This window comes from Lampris incognitus, chromosome 4, assembly GCF_029633865.1.
Source record: "Lampris incognitus isolate fLamInc1 chromosome 4, fLamInc1.hap2, whole genome shotgun sequence".
Taxonomy (NCBI): Eukaryota; Metazoa; Chordata; class Actinopteri; order Lampriformes; family Lampridae; genus Lampris; species Lampris incognitus.
This window is the reverse complement of record NC_079214.1, coordinates 18916552-18935298: the sequence shown is the minus strand read 5'-3', so window position 1 is coordinate 18935298 and position 18747 is coordinate 18916552. Positions and strand designations below refer to the sequence as shown.

The window sequence follows — 18747 nt, the reverse complement described above, 5'->3', positions numbered from 1 at the left end:
CCCAAAAGCTTCGCAAGGACATGATACAGCGCATCCATGCCGGCCACCTTGGTGTGGAAAAAAGCAAATGCCGAGCAAGAGACTTACTGTTCTGGCCTGGCATGGGGAAACAGATCGAGGATGCGGTAGCAGACTGCAGCATATGCCAAGAACGGCGCAGCGCAAATGCAAAGGAACCAATGATGTCACACGCCATACCCGAGCGGCCGTGGCAAGTGATAGGCACAGACCTATTCACATGGAACTCACAGGACTTCATAGTCACTGTGGACTACTACTCCAGATTCTTCGAGCTAGAGAGACTTTACAGCTGCACCTCATCTGCCGTCATCATGAAGCTGAAAGCAGCAATGGCTCGACACGGAATCCCCGAGACTATCATCAGCGACAACGGTCCGTGCTACAGCTCTGGTGAGTTCCGCAACTTCTCACAGACATGGGGTTTCTCACACACCACCACAAGCCCCCACTACCCACAGAGCAACGGCCTCTCCGAGAAGACTGTCCAGACGGCCAAACGCATCCTGGACAAAGCCAAAGCTGAGAACAAAGACCCCTACATGAGCTTACTGGAGTATCACAACACACCGGTGGACAACCTGAAATCACCGGCACAGCTACTGATGAGTCGGAGGCTGCGGTCCATTCTCCCATCAACAGCAAAACACCTGCAGCCACAGATCGCCAGTCAGGAGGATGTTCACAAAAGGAGAGAGGTATGTCAACAGCGCCAGCAGGCATACTACAACCGAACAGCCAAACCTCTGCCCCACCTGCCCGCAGGCACACCAATCCGCTTCCGGCAGGAGGATGGATCCTGGAGACCTGCAACTGTGGAAAGACCAGCGAACACAGACAGGAGCTACCACATCCAAACCAAAGAAGGTCAGATCTACCAACGCAACCGTCAACACCTGCGACAAAGCAGAGTGAACACTCACACTACACACACACACACACTTCACAGCAGACTGTTACCAGCGCTAACAACAACACACAAGCCCATCAGCAAGAGCATGCTGAACCTCCAGACACGAACAATCAGCGACAACCAGACACACAGCCTGGTTACACCACGAGGTCAGGTCGCACGATCAAACCAAGACAAATCCTTGACTTATGAATGTTAAAAAAAGAGAGAATTTTACACTAACCTGTACTATACCTGCTATGTTTTGAAAAGAAATATTTACAGCGTTCACTTACCTTGTGTACCTACCTGCTGTTTGCAGTTACCAGTAATGAAATGAAAAAGAAAAAAAAAGATGAAATGTTATTACGGTGTCACATTTAGACAGTGAAGGAAATGTTTTACACTACTTTGTTGCAGTCCAGTTATATAAGAGTTCCACTTTCATATTCTTTCTTATTAAGATTGTATTCGCTTATAAACGTGCTCAACGTGGTCTGTATCTCTGCAGAGAAAGCAGCACTTTTCAGAAAAAGGGAGATGTAATATTTGCTAGTAATATTTGATTTGCTAATGTCCCTTACGGCTTTCCGTAGCGCCACAACAAAGTCACATGATGTACGTAACAACGTCAGTGGGAATTCGGTCGGTGAATAAACACCCAGTCAGAGAGAAGTCGTCCTTGCTTTATTAATGTTATAAGTTAACATAGCCAGAGGGCACAGACCATTACAGTAAGCTGTTTCCAGTTTTCAATCCAAAGCTAGATGATCAAATTGATTATTCAGCCAGAAGAAGATCTCTATCAAGGCTTACTGCAGACAATGCCCAGTGTACTGACTCTTCCACTGAAGGCTTGTACAAAGTGTTGCAGTGCCAAAATTAGGTCACTGAGATGCTCATCAAGCAACAAAGTTTATCTCAACTCACTCACAGAGACATTCCAGTGTTTACAGGAGACACTTACAGATCTTCCATAAGGGCTTTTGAGCATGCCATTGATAGTAAAACTGCCGGCCAACAAGATCGGTTGTATTATTTAGAGCAATTTACGGGTGGAGAGCCAATTGATCTAATTCATAGCTTTGAGCACATGAGCCCAGACAGGGCTTACAGAGAAGCTAGGCCACTGCTTGATCGTCACTATGGAGATGAGCTGACAATTGCCACAGTTTATATGAAGAAGGCAATGGAATGGCCTCACATAAAGCCAAAAGATTGAAATGGATTGAATACATTTGCATTGTTCTCGATTGGATGTTGTAACACAGTAAGTGATGTGGATTACATGGATGAGATGAACAACCCCACCAACACGAAGTGCATCTTATCTAAACTTCCATTCAAACTGAAAGATGAAGAAGCCATGCTTATGACATTCAAGAAAAAAAATAGAATAATAACCAGGTTTTCTGATTTGGTAGAATTTGTTAACCATCAAGCTAAAGTCGTCAATGACCTACTGTTTGGAGATATCCTGGATGTCACCTCTGGTAGACAGGGAAGTACAAAGAAGAGACCCAGTGCTGGAAAAAGTGAGCCCAAAGGGAGCAGCTTTGCTGTAAGCATGTCTTCTACTGAAAAGGATGCCAGTAAAGGTCAACCCAAGAAGAAATCTACTTCAGCTAAATCCACTAGTGTTTTCCAAAGTCCCTGTCTTTACTGTAAAAAGAGTCACTCACTGAACGTTTGCAGCAAGATCAGAGATCAGCGTTTGATAGAGAGAATTCAGTTCTTGAAGTCCAGTGCTCTTTGTTTTGGGTGTCTTACAGCAGGTCATCAGTACAAAGGCTGCAAGAAAAAGGCATCATACCCAGATTGTTCCCTTAAGCACCCTGCTATCCTGTGTATGGTGAAGAAAGATGCGACTTCAGAAAAGAGCAGTGCGGATGACAGCTCACAAGGCACAGGTGAAGTTACAAGTGTACAAGTGCTCTCATGTCTGCAGGGTGTAGACAAGGTGAACACACTGGGGCCGGGAGCAGCGAATGTATACTCTCCATAGTACCTGTGCAGATGAAACACAAGAAAGGCACAAGGATTATCAAGACCTATGTATTCCTGGATCAAGGAAGCATGGCGACTTTCTGCACTGAAGACTTAGCAAATAAGTTAAACATCCAAGGCAGAAAGACAGAGTTCCTTCTTCACAATATGGCACAAGAACAGGGAGTGAAGAGATGTTCTTACAGATTTGGAGGTTTGTAACCTAGACGAACAAAACTGTATTAAGCTGCCAAATGTGTATACTCAACCAAACATGCCTGCAAAGAAAGTCAGTATACCACGGAGGAAAGGTTTGGAGAAGTGGTCTTACCTGAATGGAGTCCATCTCCCACAGCTAGAGTCAGACATTGGCCTGCTCATCGGTGCCAATGCTTACAAAGCTATGGAGCCTTGGGAGATTATTACCAGCCAGAGAGACTGACCATATGCTGTAAAGACAGCTCTTGGTTGGGTTGTTAATGGGCCAATTTGTAGAGGGGGAGAGAGGCAGTCAGATGACACCACAAGAAAGAGCTTCTTGGTCAACCACATCTCTGTGATGAACATCAAAGAAATGTTGACTCAGCACTACAATGCTGATTTTCCAAAGAGCAGCTGTGATGATAGATGAGAACCATCCCAACAGGATAAGGAGTTCATGCATGCTGTAACAACATCAGCACGGTTCATTGATGGTCATTACTGCCATAAGTTGCCTCTGAAGATGAAGAAGCAATACAACCATGGTATAGCTGAACAAAGGTTTAACACTTTGAAGAGGAAGTTCATTAGAATCCAGATTTCTTTGAAGAGTACAAAGGATTCATGAACAACATATTGGAGAAAGGTTATGCCATTAGCGTACCAGAAGAGCAACTGAGTCACAGCAATGGTAGGGTATGGTTCATCCCACGCCATGGAGTATACCACCAGAAAAAGAGAAAACTAAGAGTTGTTTTTGATTGTGCGGCAACTTACTAAGAAGTTTCATTGACTGAAAAGTTGCTACAAGGACCCGATCTTACGAACAGCCTTATCGGAGTGCTGCTGAGATTTAGAGGAGAGCCAGTCGTGATGATGGCTGATATTGAGTTCATATTCTACCAGGTGCAGGTTCCAGACATGGATGCTGATCTGTTGCGCTTTCATTGGTGGCCAGGTGGTGATCTGAATGAGGAAGCAGCAGAGTACAAGATGTGCATCCATCTGTTTGGAGCTACAACGTCCCCTAGTTATGCTTCGTATGCACTTAGAAGAACAGGAGAAGATGCAGCAACAAAGACTACACAAGAAGCCACTGAGACAGTCCTCAAAAACTTCTATGTAGACGACTGTTTGAAATCAGTAGCTACAGAAGACTTAGCTGTTGATCTGATGAGGGAACTGATGACTTTGTGTGCCAGTGGAGGTTTCCATCTAACAAAATGGATGAGCAACAGTAGAGCCCTGCTGTGTTCCATCCCTGAGAAGGAACGAGCAGCAGACGTTAAAGATCTAGATTTGCAGCATAATGAATTACATGTGGAGCGGGCATTAGGTGTGCAGTGGTGCACAAGTTCTGACAGCTTCAGGTTCAAGATTCAACTGCCAGATAAGCCAGGTACAAGAAGAGGCATCCTGTCTGTTGTCAGTTCGACCCGATGTATGACCCAATGGGTTTTTTGGCACCACTTCTTTTACATGTTAAGCTCATTTTGAGAGATCTCTGCAAGGAGAAAAAAGGCTGGGATGAAGAAATTCCAGAGAAGCAAAGCCAGACATGGCAGAAGTGGTTATCAGACCTTGACAAGCTCCCAGAACTCAGTGTGAGCAGATGTATAAAATCCGCCTCATTTGGGCCCAAGAAAGCAGCACAAATTCATTTTTCAGATGCCAGTCAAGATGGATATGGCATTGTGTCTTATCTTTTGTTCATGAATGAGCAAGGTTAAAAACACATTTCCTTTTTGATGGGAAAGTCAAGAGTGGCACCACTGAAACAAATTACTGTTCTCAGAATGGAGTTGGCAGTAGTTGCAGTCATGGTTGACAGGATGCTGAAGGAAGAACTCAGGCTCCCCTATTGGATTCGTTCTTCTGGACAGATAGCATGATGGTGTTAAAGTACATCGAAAATTATACCCTACGTTTCAAAACGTTTGTGGCAAAGGGTTCATTAGGGAAGCTACCATACATTCTCAATGGACGTATGTCAACACCTCAGAGAGCCCAGCTGATCAGGCCTCGAGAGGGTTAAAGATTGAGATCTTCATGAAGAGTAAGAGCTGGTTTCAAGGACCTAGATTCTTGTTGAATGAGAGTGAGTGGCCAGAACGACCTGAACAGCCAACCATTTGACGGAACGTGATGCTGAGGTGAAGATATCAAGTCCAGTAAGGAGCACAGATGCAGTAAGTCAGCCTGTAGAGTATTACTCCAGTTGGCATAGATTGAAGGAGGCAACTGCATGGATTTTATACCGGAGAGAGACCTTGTGGCACCTGAGTGAGAAGAAAAAAGGGTTTGAGCAGACCATAAAACAATCTGAAAATGATCCAGGAAAAAAATCAAATCGGTTGTCCTACAGCAAATGTTCATGTGCAAGAAGAAACTAGGAAAAAGAATGCTCACTGTTGAGGATTTATCAAAAGCTGAAAGGGAACTGATTAGATATAGTCAGAGACAAGCATACGTAGAAAAAATTAAAAACTTGGAGCAAGGAAGCACTCATGTGAGAAGGAACAGTACTATTTACAAACTGGATCCATATAGATGGTGTATTGAGGGTAGGAGGACGCCTGAACAGATCGGCGATGCCTGCCATTCTGCCTAAAAATCACAGAAAACCCCGCCTTATTCTCCAACACATTCATGAAGAGACAGGACATGGTGGCAGAAATCATGTCTTAGCCAGATTATGACAAAGTTATTGGATACCTAGAGCCAATGCTGCAGCAAGAAGTGTGATCTCAAGAGTATAACACCTGTAGAAGACTGTGTTCAAAGGTAGGAGAACACAAGACTCGTCGCCCCTTTTTGTCTCACAATCTGCAAATGCTTGTTTGCGCATGTAAATAAGGGAATATGTCTATAGAGAAATAAATCTTATTTCACACTCTGGAACCTATAACACGTGTGACCTTGTCTCATACTATGTGAGACTGTATGTGTCTAGTCTGTATCTAGCTGGAAGCTGAACTTTTCTCCCAGACTGTGTGTAACACAACTGTGACTATACTTGTCCTTCGTCAGAGTCAGTGTCTTGAGTCACCTCTGTGTCTTTGTGTCCTGTGTCACTCTTAGTATCGCCCGTTTCAATGTCTGTGAATGTTGGAATGTCCTGTGGATCTGTCGGTGGAAACTCTCTCTCGTCTGTCTTCAGTAGATGTTTCCTGTTCCTCCTGTAGACTCTTCCATCTGGTGTGCGAACTATGAAGGATCTTGGCTGCTGATGTCTGTTCACCACCACAGCTGGCTGCCATGTGTCCCCTCTCTGTATTCTGACATTTTCACCTGTTTGCAGATCTGGCAAGTGTCGTGTTTATCTGTCATAGTAGCTCTTTTGCTTCATTTGCTTGTACTTTTGCTTGTCGTGTACTTGAGCTTTACTTTCAGGAGTGAGTAGAGTTGTGGATGTTGGCAGTTTGGACTTCAGACGATGTCCCATTAACAGCTGCGCAAGAGAGAACCCCACACCCTCAATCAGTGTGTTGTGGTATTCAAGCAGAGCAATGTAATGGTCACCGTTGCTGCTTTGTGCCTTCTTAAGCATGTACTTGACAGTTTGTACAGTTCTCTCTACCTGCCCATTGGACTGAGCATGCCCTGGACTGGAAGTAACATGTTGAAATTCCCAGCTTTCAGAAAACACTCTGACTCCCCACTGGCATATTGTGGACCATTGTCGCTAATGACAATATCTGGAATACCATGTCTTGTGAATGTCAACTTCATTGCAGTAATGGCACCTCGACTGGTCATGTAATTCAACTCGGTGATCTCAGGATATTTTGAATATTAGTAAACACAAAGCAGGTATTCTGCACCATTGTAGTGAAAGAGATCTGTGCCAATCTTCTCCCATGGTCTTCCTGGTAGTGTGTGGGGAAGTAGAGGCTCTCTTGGATTGCTGTTTTTGTTTTCATTACAAACGGCACACTGAGACACAATGTTCTCTATCTGAGTTGACACAGTATCACAAGAAAAGAGCGCCACCTCAGGACTGAAGCATACCTTGTCAGAAGGTGATGAGAAAAACAAGAAGAATATAGAGTGGGACGTAAAGAAGCCCAAGGTAGAAGGCATGGCATTGGAAACTCAACTGGAATTGAAAATCACAGCAACAGCAGGCAATCACCTTAAAGTTTAAAAGAATTTACATACAGCAGTTGGTGGAAGATCGGCTGAGGATTTTGCAGCTTGCAGTTTTTGACAAAAGTTTACAAGAGTTGAAAGACAGAGTACAAAGGATCGATGGCGCCACTAAACACCAGACAACCATTAAAACACTGCAAGCTAAGATGGCTCGATTGACAAAAAAGTTTGGAGAGGCCAATTAGATCTCTGAGATCACAAGAAAACAGGATGCGCTCGTTACTGCTACTGCTGCTGCTTCTACCAAGATTGCAACTGCTGCAAACACACCTCAGTCACAACAGCCAGTCCAGACTTCAGTAGAGATCAAGCAGACTCCAGCAACCCTTGTCTCAACAAGTGGAACTGGGATCCCACTTCTGACACCGGCTGTCTGAGATGGTGTGTCGGGTGCGCACACCCGGCCAAAAGCGTATGGTGGCACTGCACCAGGACAGACCCTCCCCATACTGCCCCCTTGCTCCGACTGTCGTTGGGGTTGGGGGCGACAGTAGCTCCCCATGCGCCGATCAGTGTGCTTCTCCCCCAGTTGCGCTTCCTGTAAGCCCTAGGCGGCCTGTTTGCCAGCGACGGCACCCTGGACATTTGAGGGACTATGTATTGGCTGATAGGATCGCCGAGGACAACTGACCCCTCAGGTGGGAGCTATGCGGTGACCGGGGAGGGTGGTCACTGGACTAATGGCAGGTATGCACTGGAGGAGGCTAAGGGATTCTGGGACTGTTAACGTTCGTGTTCAGATTATTGTTTCGTGATGTGGTGTTCATGTTTTGGTTATTGTTGTGTTGTTTTTTGGGGGGGCTCGGCTTGGACTGGGTAGACGACCATTTTACTGGCTGACTGACTGTAGGACTGTGACTAAGACTGATGTTCGTAATAGTGACCTCATTGGGGAAGCCATTGTTCAGCAACCATTTTGGGGGGCAAAATACAACAGCACTCCCGGGGTCGTGCGGTGTATGGGACACAGGAGCTCTCACTCAAACGAGATCTCCACCACTTGCCTCCTTTTACACCAGCTCGCCACAATATGTTGTGGTGCTTGAACTTAAAGAAAAGACAAAGTGTAATTTATCTTTTCTTTTAAGTTTTCTTTTACTTAATCCCTGTTGGGAAATTCATCCTCTGCATTTAACCCATCCCAACACAGACTGTAGCTAGGAGCAGTGGGCAGTGGCTGTGCAGCGCCCGGGGACCAACTCCAGTTCTTCTTGCCATGCCTTGGTCAGGAGCACAGACAGGAGTATGAAGCTATGCACGTATTTTGATGGGGGGAGGAAACCTATGCAGACATTGGGAGAACATGCAAACTCCACACAGAAAGGACCTGGGACAGCCTGGGGTTTGAACCCAGGACCTTCTTGCTGTGAGGCAACAGTGCTAACCACTGGGCCACCGTGCTACCTAAAAAGTGATACATATATATATACTCACCGGCCACTTTATTAGGCACACCTGTCCAACTGCTCATTAACGCAAATTTCTAATCATCCAATCACATGGCAGCAACTCAATGCATTTAGGCATGTAGACATGGTCAAGACGATCTGCTGCAGTTCAAACCGAGCATCAGAATGGGGTAGAAAGGCGATTTAAGTGACTTTGAACGTGGCATGGTTGTTGGTGCCAGACGGGCTGGTCTGAGTATTTCAGAAACTGCTGATCTACTGGGATTTTCACGCACAACCATCTCTAGGGTTTACAGAGAATGGTCCGAAAAAGAGAAAATATCCAGTGAGCGGCAGCTCTGTGGGCGAAAATGCCTTGTTGATGCCAGAGGTCAGAGGAGAATGGCCAGACTGGTTCGAGCTGATAGAAAGGCAACAGTAACTCAAATAACCACTCATTACAACCGAAGTATGCAGAAGAGCATCTCTGAACGCACAACACGTCGAACCTTGAGGCAGATGGGCTACAGCAGCAGAAGACCACACCGGGTGCCACTCCTGTCAGCTAAGAACAGGAAACTGAGGCTACAATTCGCACAGGCTCACCAAAATTGGACAATAGAAGATTGGAAAAACGTTGCCTGGTCTGATGAGTCTCCATTTCTGCTGCGACATTCGGATGGTAGGGTCAGAATTTGGCGTCAACAACATGAAAGCATGGATCCATCCTGCCTTGTATCAACGGTTCAGGCTGGTGGTGGTGGTGTAATGGTGTGGGGGATATTTTCTTGGCACACTTTGGGCCCCTTAGTACCAATTGAGCATCGTGTCAACGCCACAGCCTACCTGAGTATTGTTGCTGACCATGTCCATCCCTTTATGACCACAGTGTTCCCATCTTCTGATGGCTACTTCCAGCAGGATAACGCGCCATGTCATAAAGCTCGAATCATCTCAGACTGGTTTCTTGAACATGACAATGAGTTCACTGTACTCAAATGGCCTCCACAGTCACCAGATCTCAATCTAATAGAGCACCTTTGGGATGTGGTGGACCGGGAGATTCGCATCATGGATGTGCAGCCGACAAATCTGCAGCAACTGCGTGATGCTATCATGTCAATATGGACCAAACTCTCTGAGGAATGTTTCCAGTACCTTGTTGAATCTATGCCACGAAGGATTAAGGCAGTTCTGAAGGCAAAAGGGGGTCCAACCCGGTACTAGCAAGGTGTACCTAATAAAGTGGCCAGTGAGTGTATATGTAGGGTATGTTTTGTTTTTTTAATTTCATGCCAGCAGAAAAACATTGTGAATTGCCATGCAGCAAATACCTAATTTCATCTCCAAATATTAGATGAAAATACTTTGTGTCTTTGTGTCCTAACGGGAGCAGCTGAAAGTAGTAGTAGTAGTACTTTGTGTCTTGGCAATACTGCCCTCAGTACATTTGTGTCAGTGTATGGGAGCTCCATTCTTTATTCCCTCAGCTCGGGGAAGCTCTGGGAATAAGTGGCGGGTGACAGTGATACTCCTTGGAGACGCCTGAAAAGGATGCTTTGTGTTCTGCATTCAGTGCCGTCACCACATCCACTGATCTTTTTTTTTTCTCTCATCTTTTTGTTATCACTTAGCGTATTTACTATGCGAGTTATCTCTAAATCTACTACATTTTCTACCTTGGCAGACTTGGCACCAGACACGCCTACCCATCCTGGAAAAGGGACCCCCCCACCTTTGATACTGAGGATTCTTCTTTTTCCTTAAGGTTTTTCTTTCTTCCTTTTTTCTGTGTTTTTCCTCTTACAAATTGAGGGGCCCAATGGATCAATTGTGTCATCCATTGTCATTCACTGTATCTACCAGTTTTTCCCCTGTGGATGTGAAGGCCTCTGAGAGTGTAAATGTGATTTAGGGCATTAGAAAGTCTAGGCTTGGCTTTTTGTTCTTTCTCGAAAGCTGAGATGGCAGCAATGCGAATATGCAATATGGCGGGTTGAATTTAAAACACAGAGACGGAACAGATTTTAAGATTGCTTTATAAGATATATAGATATTTTTTTTCAGATTTGAATTATAATGTCAAAAAATACATACTATGATTTACAGTTTTCACTACATCATAATGCTTAGCATGACAGACGTCACGAGTAGCAACTGAAATATTAATTTAAATATTAAATAACTGATGATAGGTAAACTGAAAGTAAATGTGTAAACACTAAACTAAGGTTATTTTTTTTCTATTGCAACACTTCCGATAAAGTGGTTCTGTAACAGTACAAAAAAGTATTAGAATATTACTACTTTTTTTTAATTCATTTCCAGTTATTATGGAAAAACGATAAAACAAAAAACACAGTGCGCTTTCGATGTCACCTTCGATTTGCTCTAGCTTGATTGCTTGACTAGCTTCTTCAGTGGTCCGTGGTCATTTGTTTTTTTTTTGTGTTTTTTTTTTGGAGCACGTCTTATGGACGGAGCTGCACCAAAATCTGCCACTCACGCCCACTTTTGTGTGGACCTCCCCTGCTCGATGGTCAGCAATCGGTGTCACAGGGTCAAGGGTCAACATTCACTTTCAGTTCAATCCAGGAGGTGGGTTTTCTTCGAAGACCGAAAACAATTTTTGCCATAAAAGATCCTTGTATGTAATCTACAAAAAAAACGATTGAGAACCAGGGCAACTGCCATTACATGAAGTGTAAATTCAATTTACATTTTTAACTGAACGAAGTGAGAGTGAACCGACCCCCTATCCTATTCAGTGGGCTTTGGGGTATGCCTGCCACGAGAGACCATCTCTGTGCTCTTCTCTCCTGCCAGACGCTGGGGAGGTTATGCACAGATCTTGTAAGGCCAGATAAAACAACAAATGCTACCTAACAAATCTGGTTAAGGCCCGCTAGACTGGGAGAGTGATATCTTAAGTAGAAACCCTACTGACTGTGACCTTGGTGAACCCAATGCCATCGCTTGTCCGAGGGCCTGCGGTAAATGTAAAATAAGGTATAATTTTGGATTTGCAATCTAGGCCTTTATCTTCTCGTGTCTGTTCTGCGTGGCAGGCAGGGATGGAAGTTAAAAAAAGTGATGGGCATTGGCCCCAGAAAGTGGAGTTGATTGCCACCCCTGTAAACCCTCTCGGTTTGAAACCCCCCCCCCCCCCCCAAATACTAGCCACGAGGAGACTGGTTGAGTCAAATCTCGGTCCTATTAACAAGGTGGATTTAGGCTTCAGTCTTTGTGTGTTGGGCGCAGGCTGGAGCTGCTCCTCAGCAGCGGGGGGAGAAGGGTGGGTCGGCGGGGGACTCTGTGAAGGACTGGAGCTCGTAGGCAGCACCGCTGTCTACCTCCATGGACTTCCTGGAGAACAGCAAACGGATGTCCCTGTGGAGGTAGATCTTCCCAGACTTAGAGCTCTGGAACCTGGAAGAATACAGAAGCGGGGAAGTGGGAGAGATGGAAAGGGAGGTAGGGTTTAGATAAATGGGTTGTACACTGCTTATTTCAGCATTTCCTTCGTAACGTCTTTTCTGTTAAATGTGAAATGGAACACTTTAAAATGGGTATTAGTTCAGGAAAATGAGTTTAAATAAATAATTGAATAAAGGGTAAACATATCACAGGAGGAAATCAGATTAAACGTGGGCACAATCAAAACCTTTCCATTAAAAATATATATCATTTTGCATTTTTACAGGGTTCCCACTCATTTTTTGAAATAATTTTCCAGGACTTTTACTTGGACATGCATGACAGCCCTTGCCGGTAGGAGGTCATATAATTAATTCAGTGTTAACGTTAACGAAGTTTTAACAGTCTCTAAATGGACTGTGTAACTTTTAGCTGCTCACTGCTCATACTTCCAGCACTGTTGCGACATCTCTGCAGATGAAAATACGGATATGACATCTCAGCAGGTAAAAGTACAATCTCACAACCTAACTTTACAATTTTACATGACCTCAATGATATTTCTGGGACATCAGATCAATTTGATAATTTTCCAGGTGTTTTCCATGACTGGAAATCTAGTCTGTAAATGTCTGGAATTTCCAGGACACGGGGAAACCCTGTTTGTAGAGATAATTTACAAGATGTTATTAAATAAGCTGGGAAAAGTTCCACAGGAAATGAAACAATGGCCCAAGTGCACTGGGTGTACTCCAGCACAGTTTTGTTTCTGCTGCCGTGCTTTTTCCAGGATCAGTGCTCAGAGCAACGTCCATTACTGCCAAGGCCTCTGCAGAGTCCTTTGATTAGGCTGCGTTATATCTTGGACATACAGTTGGGGGTGGGGGTGGGGGAACACCAAACGGCTGTTTACCTCAGATGAACGAGGTAGCGCAGGGTACGTCCCTGGGCCAGGGCGAGGGGCTTCCTGCTGGTGTGTGTGTGAATGTCACGGCGGACAGGAACGGAGAAGGTCCTCTGGCGTAGGAAGGTCTGGTGTCCAGCTGGCATGGCTCGTAGGTCGTACACCACCACAAACATCTTGACTACTGTTTTGTTAGGGTTGAATAAGGTCTGAAATGTGCAGCCAGAGAACATGTGATTTTACACTTCGAGCTGCAATTCTGCTGAATGGATCAATTTATTTGTTGACACTATGTAAACAAGGATTTCATTAGGCTTCCAAATGCGATAAATGGAGAGGAATCTCGGTTGAAGTAATGCGGAGACATATCAACAAATTGAGACTCCAGCATTTCATAGCACACATTCACACTCATTGATCAGTGAGTGCATAAATAAGTGAATTAATGCATTTGAATACATACATGTAGATTCTGATCCTCTTGTACATCTATTCAAACATCTAATGCATTAATACTGTCTCTTTTCATTGCTGCTTTAACACAAAAACACGAGTTACACACTGCTGTGGAAATCCATCTTAGACACAGATGCCATCTATCTTGGGAAAATTTTCAACTGTAAATCTGACCAGCTGGTTATAACAGAACAATTTTACCCTACTTTAATATTTTCCATGCACTGGGTACAATATATAATTGATTATATGCCTTAAATACTGTGGTTGAAGGTTTTTTTTATGGCATAAGGCACCTTAACTCAAAGCAATTAAAGCTGTAAAAAAATTATCAAAATAAAGAACCCGTCTAATCACTGATGAACATATATAATATATCAGTGAAGCCTGTTTGTTGTGACAGTGCAGGCCAATTTTCGGCACTAATTCTCCATCCCTTGAGCCTTTTTGCTGTCGTCCATTTCGATGTAAACATACAGGTTTTGATAATAAAATATAGCTCTAGAAGTAAGCCTCCTTCCAACTTCATTCATCAAAATTAATGTAAGAGAATCGAGACACTGTCTGTGGTTGGTGGGGCAGCAATGACCTGTTGATTTAAATAAAAAGTAAGACAAATCAGAATAAAATTTACATACGGCGTTTTTTGTTTAAAAAGTTACAACAACAAGATTAACTCACTAAGATTTGGTGTATGTTGGATCTTGCCACTACTGTAAATTTCCCACGTCACTGAAAATGGGCCTTTTGGCCCTGGTTGAATGGTCCCCTTTTCTCACTAGGGGTCTCTATTTCACCGTGGCACCAGGTGTAAGTCTGTCTTTGTTCCCAGCCATTCACATTTCACTGGACACCACCTCCACAAAAAAATAAAATAAATGAATAAATAAAACAACACAAAAAGCTTCTCTCACCACTTGAATGGTTCCTGATGGAGGTACGCGGTAGCCCCGTTTCCCCAGGGACTCCAGGTTGATCACACCCTGTTTGGTGTACACATAAAATGACAACCAGCTTGTCAAAAAACACCATAAAAACCCACATCAATACTAACACACGAAGAGGCTGCTTACATGCAAACGAACAGTGCTTTGAGCTGTGACTTGACAATATCTCCAATGTTTGCAGATATGGCCTTCAGCTAAGCGCTCAATCATGCAGGCAGGAGCAGGAATGAATACAAATGATGGAATTATTGATTGAGGAACTGGAAAAAGTAACCACCATATATGGCGAAGGAGCGTTGTCATCAGAGACACTGTAGAATGACACGTCCACAGGCAAGGTCATGTGACTCGGGCAGAAGGACCCACTGGCACCAACCTCAGCTGTGAAGCCCTCCACTGTCCCCAAGGGCTCCAGGCGGTAGTTCAGCACACACTCCTGGAAATAATTTTAAAAGAAATCCAGTCAAAAAACCCCCAAAAAACAAAATAGCCTGGCAAGCCTGTCCAGGATGTTTCCCCACCTGCCGCCCAATGGCTGCTGGGATAGGCTCCAGCATCCCCGTGACCCTGAGAGCAGGATAAGCGGTTTGGATAATGGATGGAAAAACATATACACGCATATATACATACTCCGATACATATACATACACTGATGAGCCAACACATTATGACCACCTGGCTAATATGCTCTTGGTCCTCCGTGTGTTGCCAAAACAGCACCGACCCACCAAGGCATGGACTCTATAAGACCCCTGAAGGTGTGCTGTGGTATCTGGCACCAAAACATTAACAGCAGATCCTTCAAGTCCTTTAAGTTGTGAGGTTGAGCTGCTGTGGATCAGAGTTTTCGGTCCGGCACATCCCATAAATGCTCAATCAGACTGAGATCTGGAGAATTCTGGAGGCCAGGGCAACACCTTGAACACTTCATCATGTTCCTCAAACAATTACTGAACAATTGTGCAGTGTGGCAGGGTACATTACCCTGCTAAAAAAGGTCACTGCCATCAGGGAATACCATTGCCATGAAGGGCTGTACCTGGTTCAGGAAAAAAAAAATTGGCCCCATGACAGTCTTGGCAACCTGTCCCATCCTTGTCAAACATCATGTCAAAAACCTTGGTGTGATATTTGATTCCACCTTCAAGTTTGAAAAGCAAGTTGATGCAGTAGTGAAAGTCAGTTTTTTCCAGCTTCGTACTGCCAAAATCAAGCCATTTCTCTCTTTTAAAGAGCTCGAGAAAGTCATCCACACTTTAATATTCTCCCGCTTGGACTACTGCAACTTCATGTGTATTGGTATATGTCAGTCGTCCCTGTTCCGCCTGCAACTGGTCCAGAACGCTGCAGCCAGGCTCCCGACAGGTAACCGGAAGAGAGATCATATTACTCCTGTACTGGCTTCTCTCCACTAACTGCCGGTGTGGTTCAAAATTGATTTTAAGGTTCTCTTGTTTGTTTATAAAGCCCTAAATAGGCTGGCCCCCTCCTATATCGCAGACCTTTTAACCCTTCATTCCACCTCCACACACCTCAGGTTGGCTGATTTGGGACTCCTGGTTGTCCCGCGATCGAAACTTAAGCTCAGGGGTGACCACGCCTTTGCAGTTGCAGCCCTTAGACCGTGGAACAGTATCCCCCTCCCTATAAGTTCTGCCCCCTCCAGCTACACTTTTAAGTACTGGCTGAAAACTTACTTTTATTCACTAGTGTTTGAATCCTCCTTATGTGGCTGATTTCTGGCTTGTGCCTGTGTCCACCTGTTGTTTATTCAAGGCTACCAGCTATGTGCCTTGTTGTCTATGTCAGTGTTTCTTGTATTTGTGTTTTAGCTACCTGCTTTGGTCTGGACAGCACCTTGGTCAATGTGGGTTGTTTTTAAATGTACTCTAAAAATAAAGTTGATTTTACTTGACTTGGTCTGAAATGGTGTTTAGGTAGGTGGCACGTGTCAAATTGACATCCACATGAATGGCCAGACCAAGGGTTTCCCAGCAGAACATTGCAGTGAGCATCACACTCCTTCCAACAGCTTGTCGCCTTCCCGCAGTGCATCCTTGCGCCATCACCTCCCCAGGTAAACGGCGCACATGTATACAGCCATCATCCACGTGATCTCAAAGAAAACGGGATACACTGGATCAGGCGACCTTCTTCCACTGCTCCAAGGTCCAGTTCCGAAGCTTGTGTGCCCATTGTAGTCGCTTTTGACGGTGGACAAGGGTCATCATGAGCACTCTGACCGGTCTGCAGCTAGGCAGCCCCATATGCAACAGGGTGTGATGCACTGTGTGTTTGGACACATTCCTCCTGTAACCATTATTAACATTTTTTGTGACTTGTGTCACAGTAGACCTTTTGTTGATTCGGACCAGACAGGATAGCCTTCACTGCTCTTGTGCATTGATGAGCCTTGGGCACCCAACACCTTGTCCCCAGTTTGTGGTTTGTTCCTCCTCAGACCACTGTCACAAGACTTGCAGTTTCAGAGATGCTCTGAACCAGTTGTCTGGCCATAAACAATTTGGCCCTTGTCAAAGTCGCTCAGGTCTTTACTCCTGTCCATTTCTCCTGCATCCAACACGTTGACTACAAGAACTGATTGTTCGCTTTCCATCTAATCTACCCAGACCTTGACATGTGCCCTTGTTTCGAGATGATCAGACAAAAAAGATGATGATCAGACAAAAAACCCCCCAAAAAACCAAAAAAACCCCCATGTTTTTCATCCACATTTCACACTGGGCAATAGAATCTCGATTTGAGAGTCAATTCCAATATTAACCACACTGAAAAGTAGCCAGGCTAGGTACCTGTTATGAAGCCTGTTAGAGTAGACATATAGTGCCGCTACAAAATTCACAACCATTTGGATGGTGTGTAACTTTAATTTCCTACCCCGATTCTTTCTGTGCCAGCCATTTTGCCCCCCTCCTGATAACCATTAAGTGAGATTCCTTTTGGGGAAGCAATATGGCACAGGTTAAAGTCAGTCATTCTCAAAAGAGCTAATGAGTCTGGGTCTGTATGTTTGTGTGTCTCCTATTGTACCTCAAAGTTTCCCAGCAGACTGAGGCTGGCAGGTGGAGCGCTTGCACTAAACAGCTGCTGAGGATCATCTATGTCCTCCTCTCTCTTTGGACATACCCTAAAGAGTTAAAACACAAGCAAGTGCACACACGCACACGCACACACACACGCGCGCGCGCACACACACACACACACACACACACACACACACGCACATAAACAAACATACATGTGAGTACACGCACACACATACATAAACAAATAAATGCAAAAATGGACACAGATATACACAAACAAACTCACTGATAAGATGGTTTTCTATGTTAATTGTAGATCATTGTCTCTTAAACTTTGTGCTCCGGCCCAAGAACGATGCAAAGACTTGCTTGTGGTGGTAATCACAGGATAAGACAACGTTCACTGAACTTGAATCTTGAGCGGGCAAAATTTGCAGAGAGCACATCTGCTATCTCCAAATGAGGTCAGACGGCCTTTCAAATGACAGATTACTGAATAGAGTATGAACAGGGCAGAAACTCTCCAGTCCCCACATACATTTTAAAACTCACAACCCACTTGAACTAGTGGATTTTTGTCAAATTAAATTCACTTGCATTCACTAGTGGCAATTTCTGTATTCTGAAGGATAAATACTTGAAGCAATTATTATCAAGGAAAGTGCTGAATTACAATTCAAATCCTGTCAGCTGTGTGTGGGGAGGTGCTATGGGGCCCTATATATTGAACCAATTTAATTCTGTCTGCCATTTTGAGTTTTATGTGTGATTTTAAGTGCAGTCGCAGTGCAGCAGTGCTTCAACAGGGGGCAGTGTGAGAGGAACAGTCAACGAGGGTGCAGAGGTGTGCAGCGTTTGTTATTCTGAGCGTCCAGAATAACAAAGCAAATCCTGCTTCTCCAGACATGGGGAATCTTGAACACTGCTGATCAAGATCAGATGAATGCCTTCGCCTTTTCTCCATTACTAAACTCAAATATATTAGTTCTCAGATTGTGGTAAATTAGCCACAAAAAAAGAGGGGAAACAAGCAATTCTACAATAATACTACTGCTAAACATAACATTACATTATATCTAAAACAATATTAATTAAAATTAATGTCAAAGAGCTAAAAAGAGAGAGAGAGAAAAAATAAAGCAAATCAAATGAAGAAAAAGCTCTGGTAAGGTACTTCAGTCCAAAGAAAATGCTTATCTGCAGAGAAAAGGGTTTAAAAAAAGGCCCTGTGCGCCACACAGGAGCTGAGAAGCTGCAAATAAGAGGTATATTATGATCACAAATCTAGACTGTATAGTTAATGGAGGCTACTAAAATAATTAATTCTCCTTTTAATTGG

At 44.2% G+C, this 18747-nt stretch overlaps 1 protein-coding gene across 3 annotated transcripts in view; it reads right to left on the bottom strand.

The window, feature by feature from the left end:
* Window positions 1-10658: 10658 nt before the first annotated feature.
* The window catches only part of atosa (atos homolog A), a 64796-nt gene continuing 56707 nt past the window's right edge, over window positions 10659-18747 (bottom strand). Inside the window, exons 8-12 of one of the 3 annotated variants that reach the window (XM_056278675.1) lie at window positions 17413-17509; window positions 14639-14797; window positions 14329-14397; window positions 12968-13167; window positions 10659-12066 (exon numbers count right to left, since the gene is read on the bottom strand). In XM_056278675.1, the coding sequence (XP_056134650.1) occupies window positions 11913-12066; window positions 12968-13167; window positions 14329-14397; window positions 14639-14797; window positions 17413-17509 (679 nt within the window). In that variant the 3' untranslated portion in view covers window positions 10659-11912. Of the gene's footprint in view, window positions 12067-12967; window positions 14004-14095; window positions 14272-14328; window positions 14398-14638; window positions 14798-17412; window positions 17510-18747 lie in introns of those variants that run through there. The other 2 variants (XR_008810165.1, XR_008810166.1) reach the window with 2 other exon arrangements.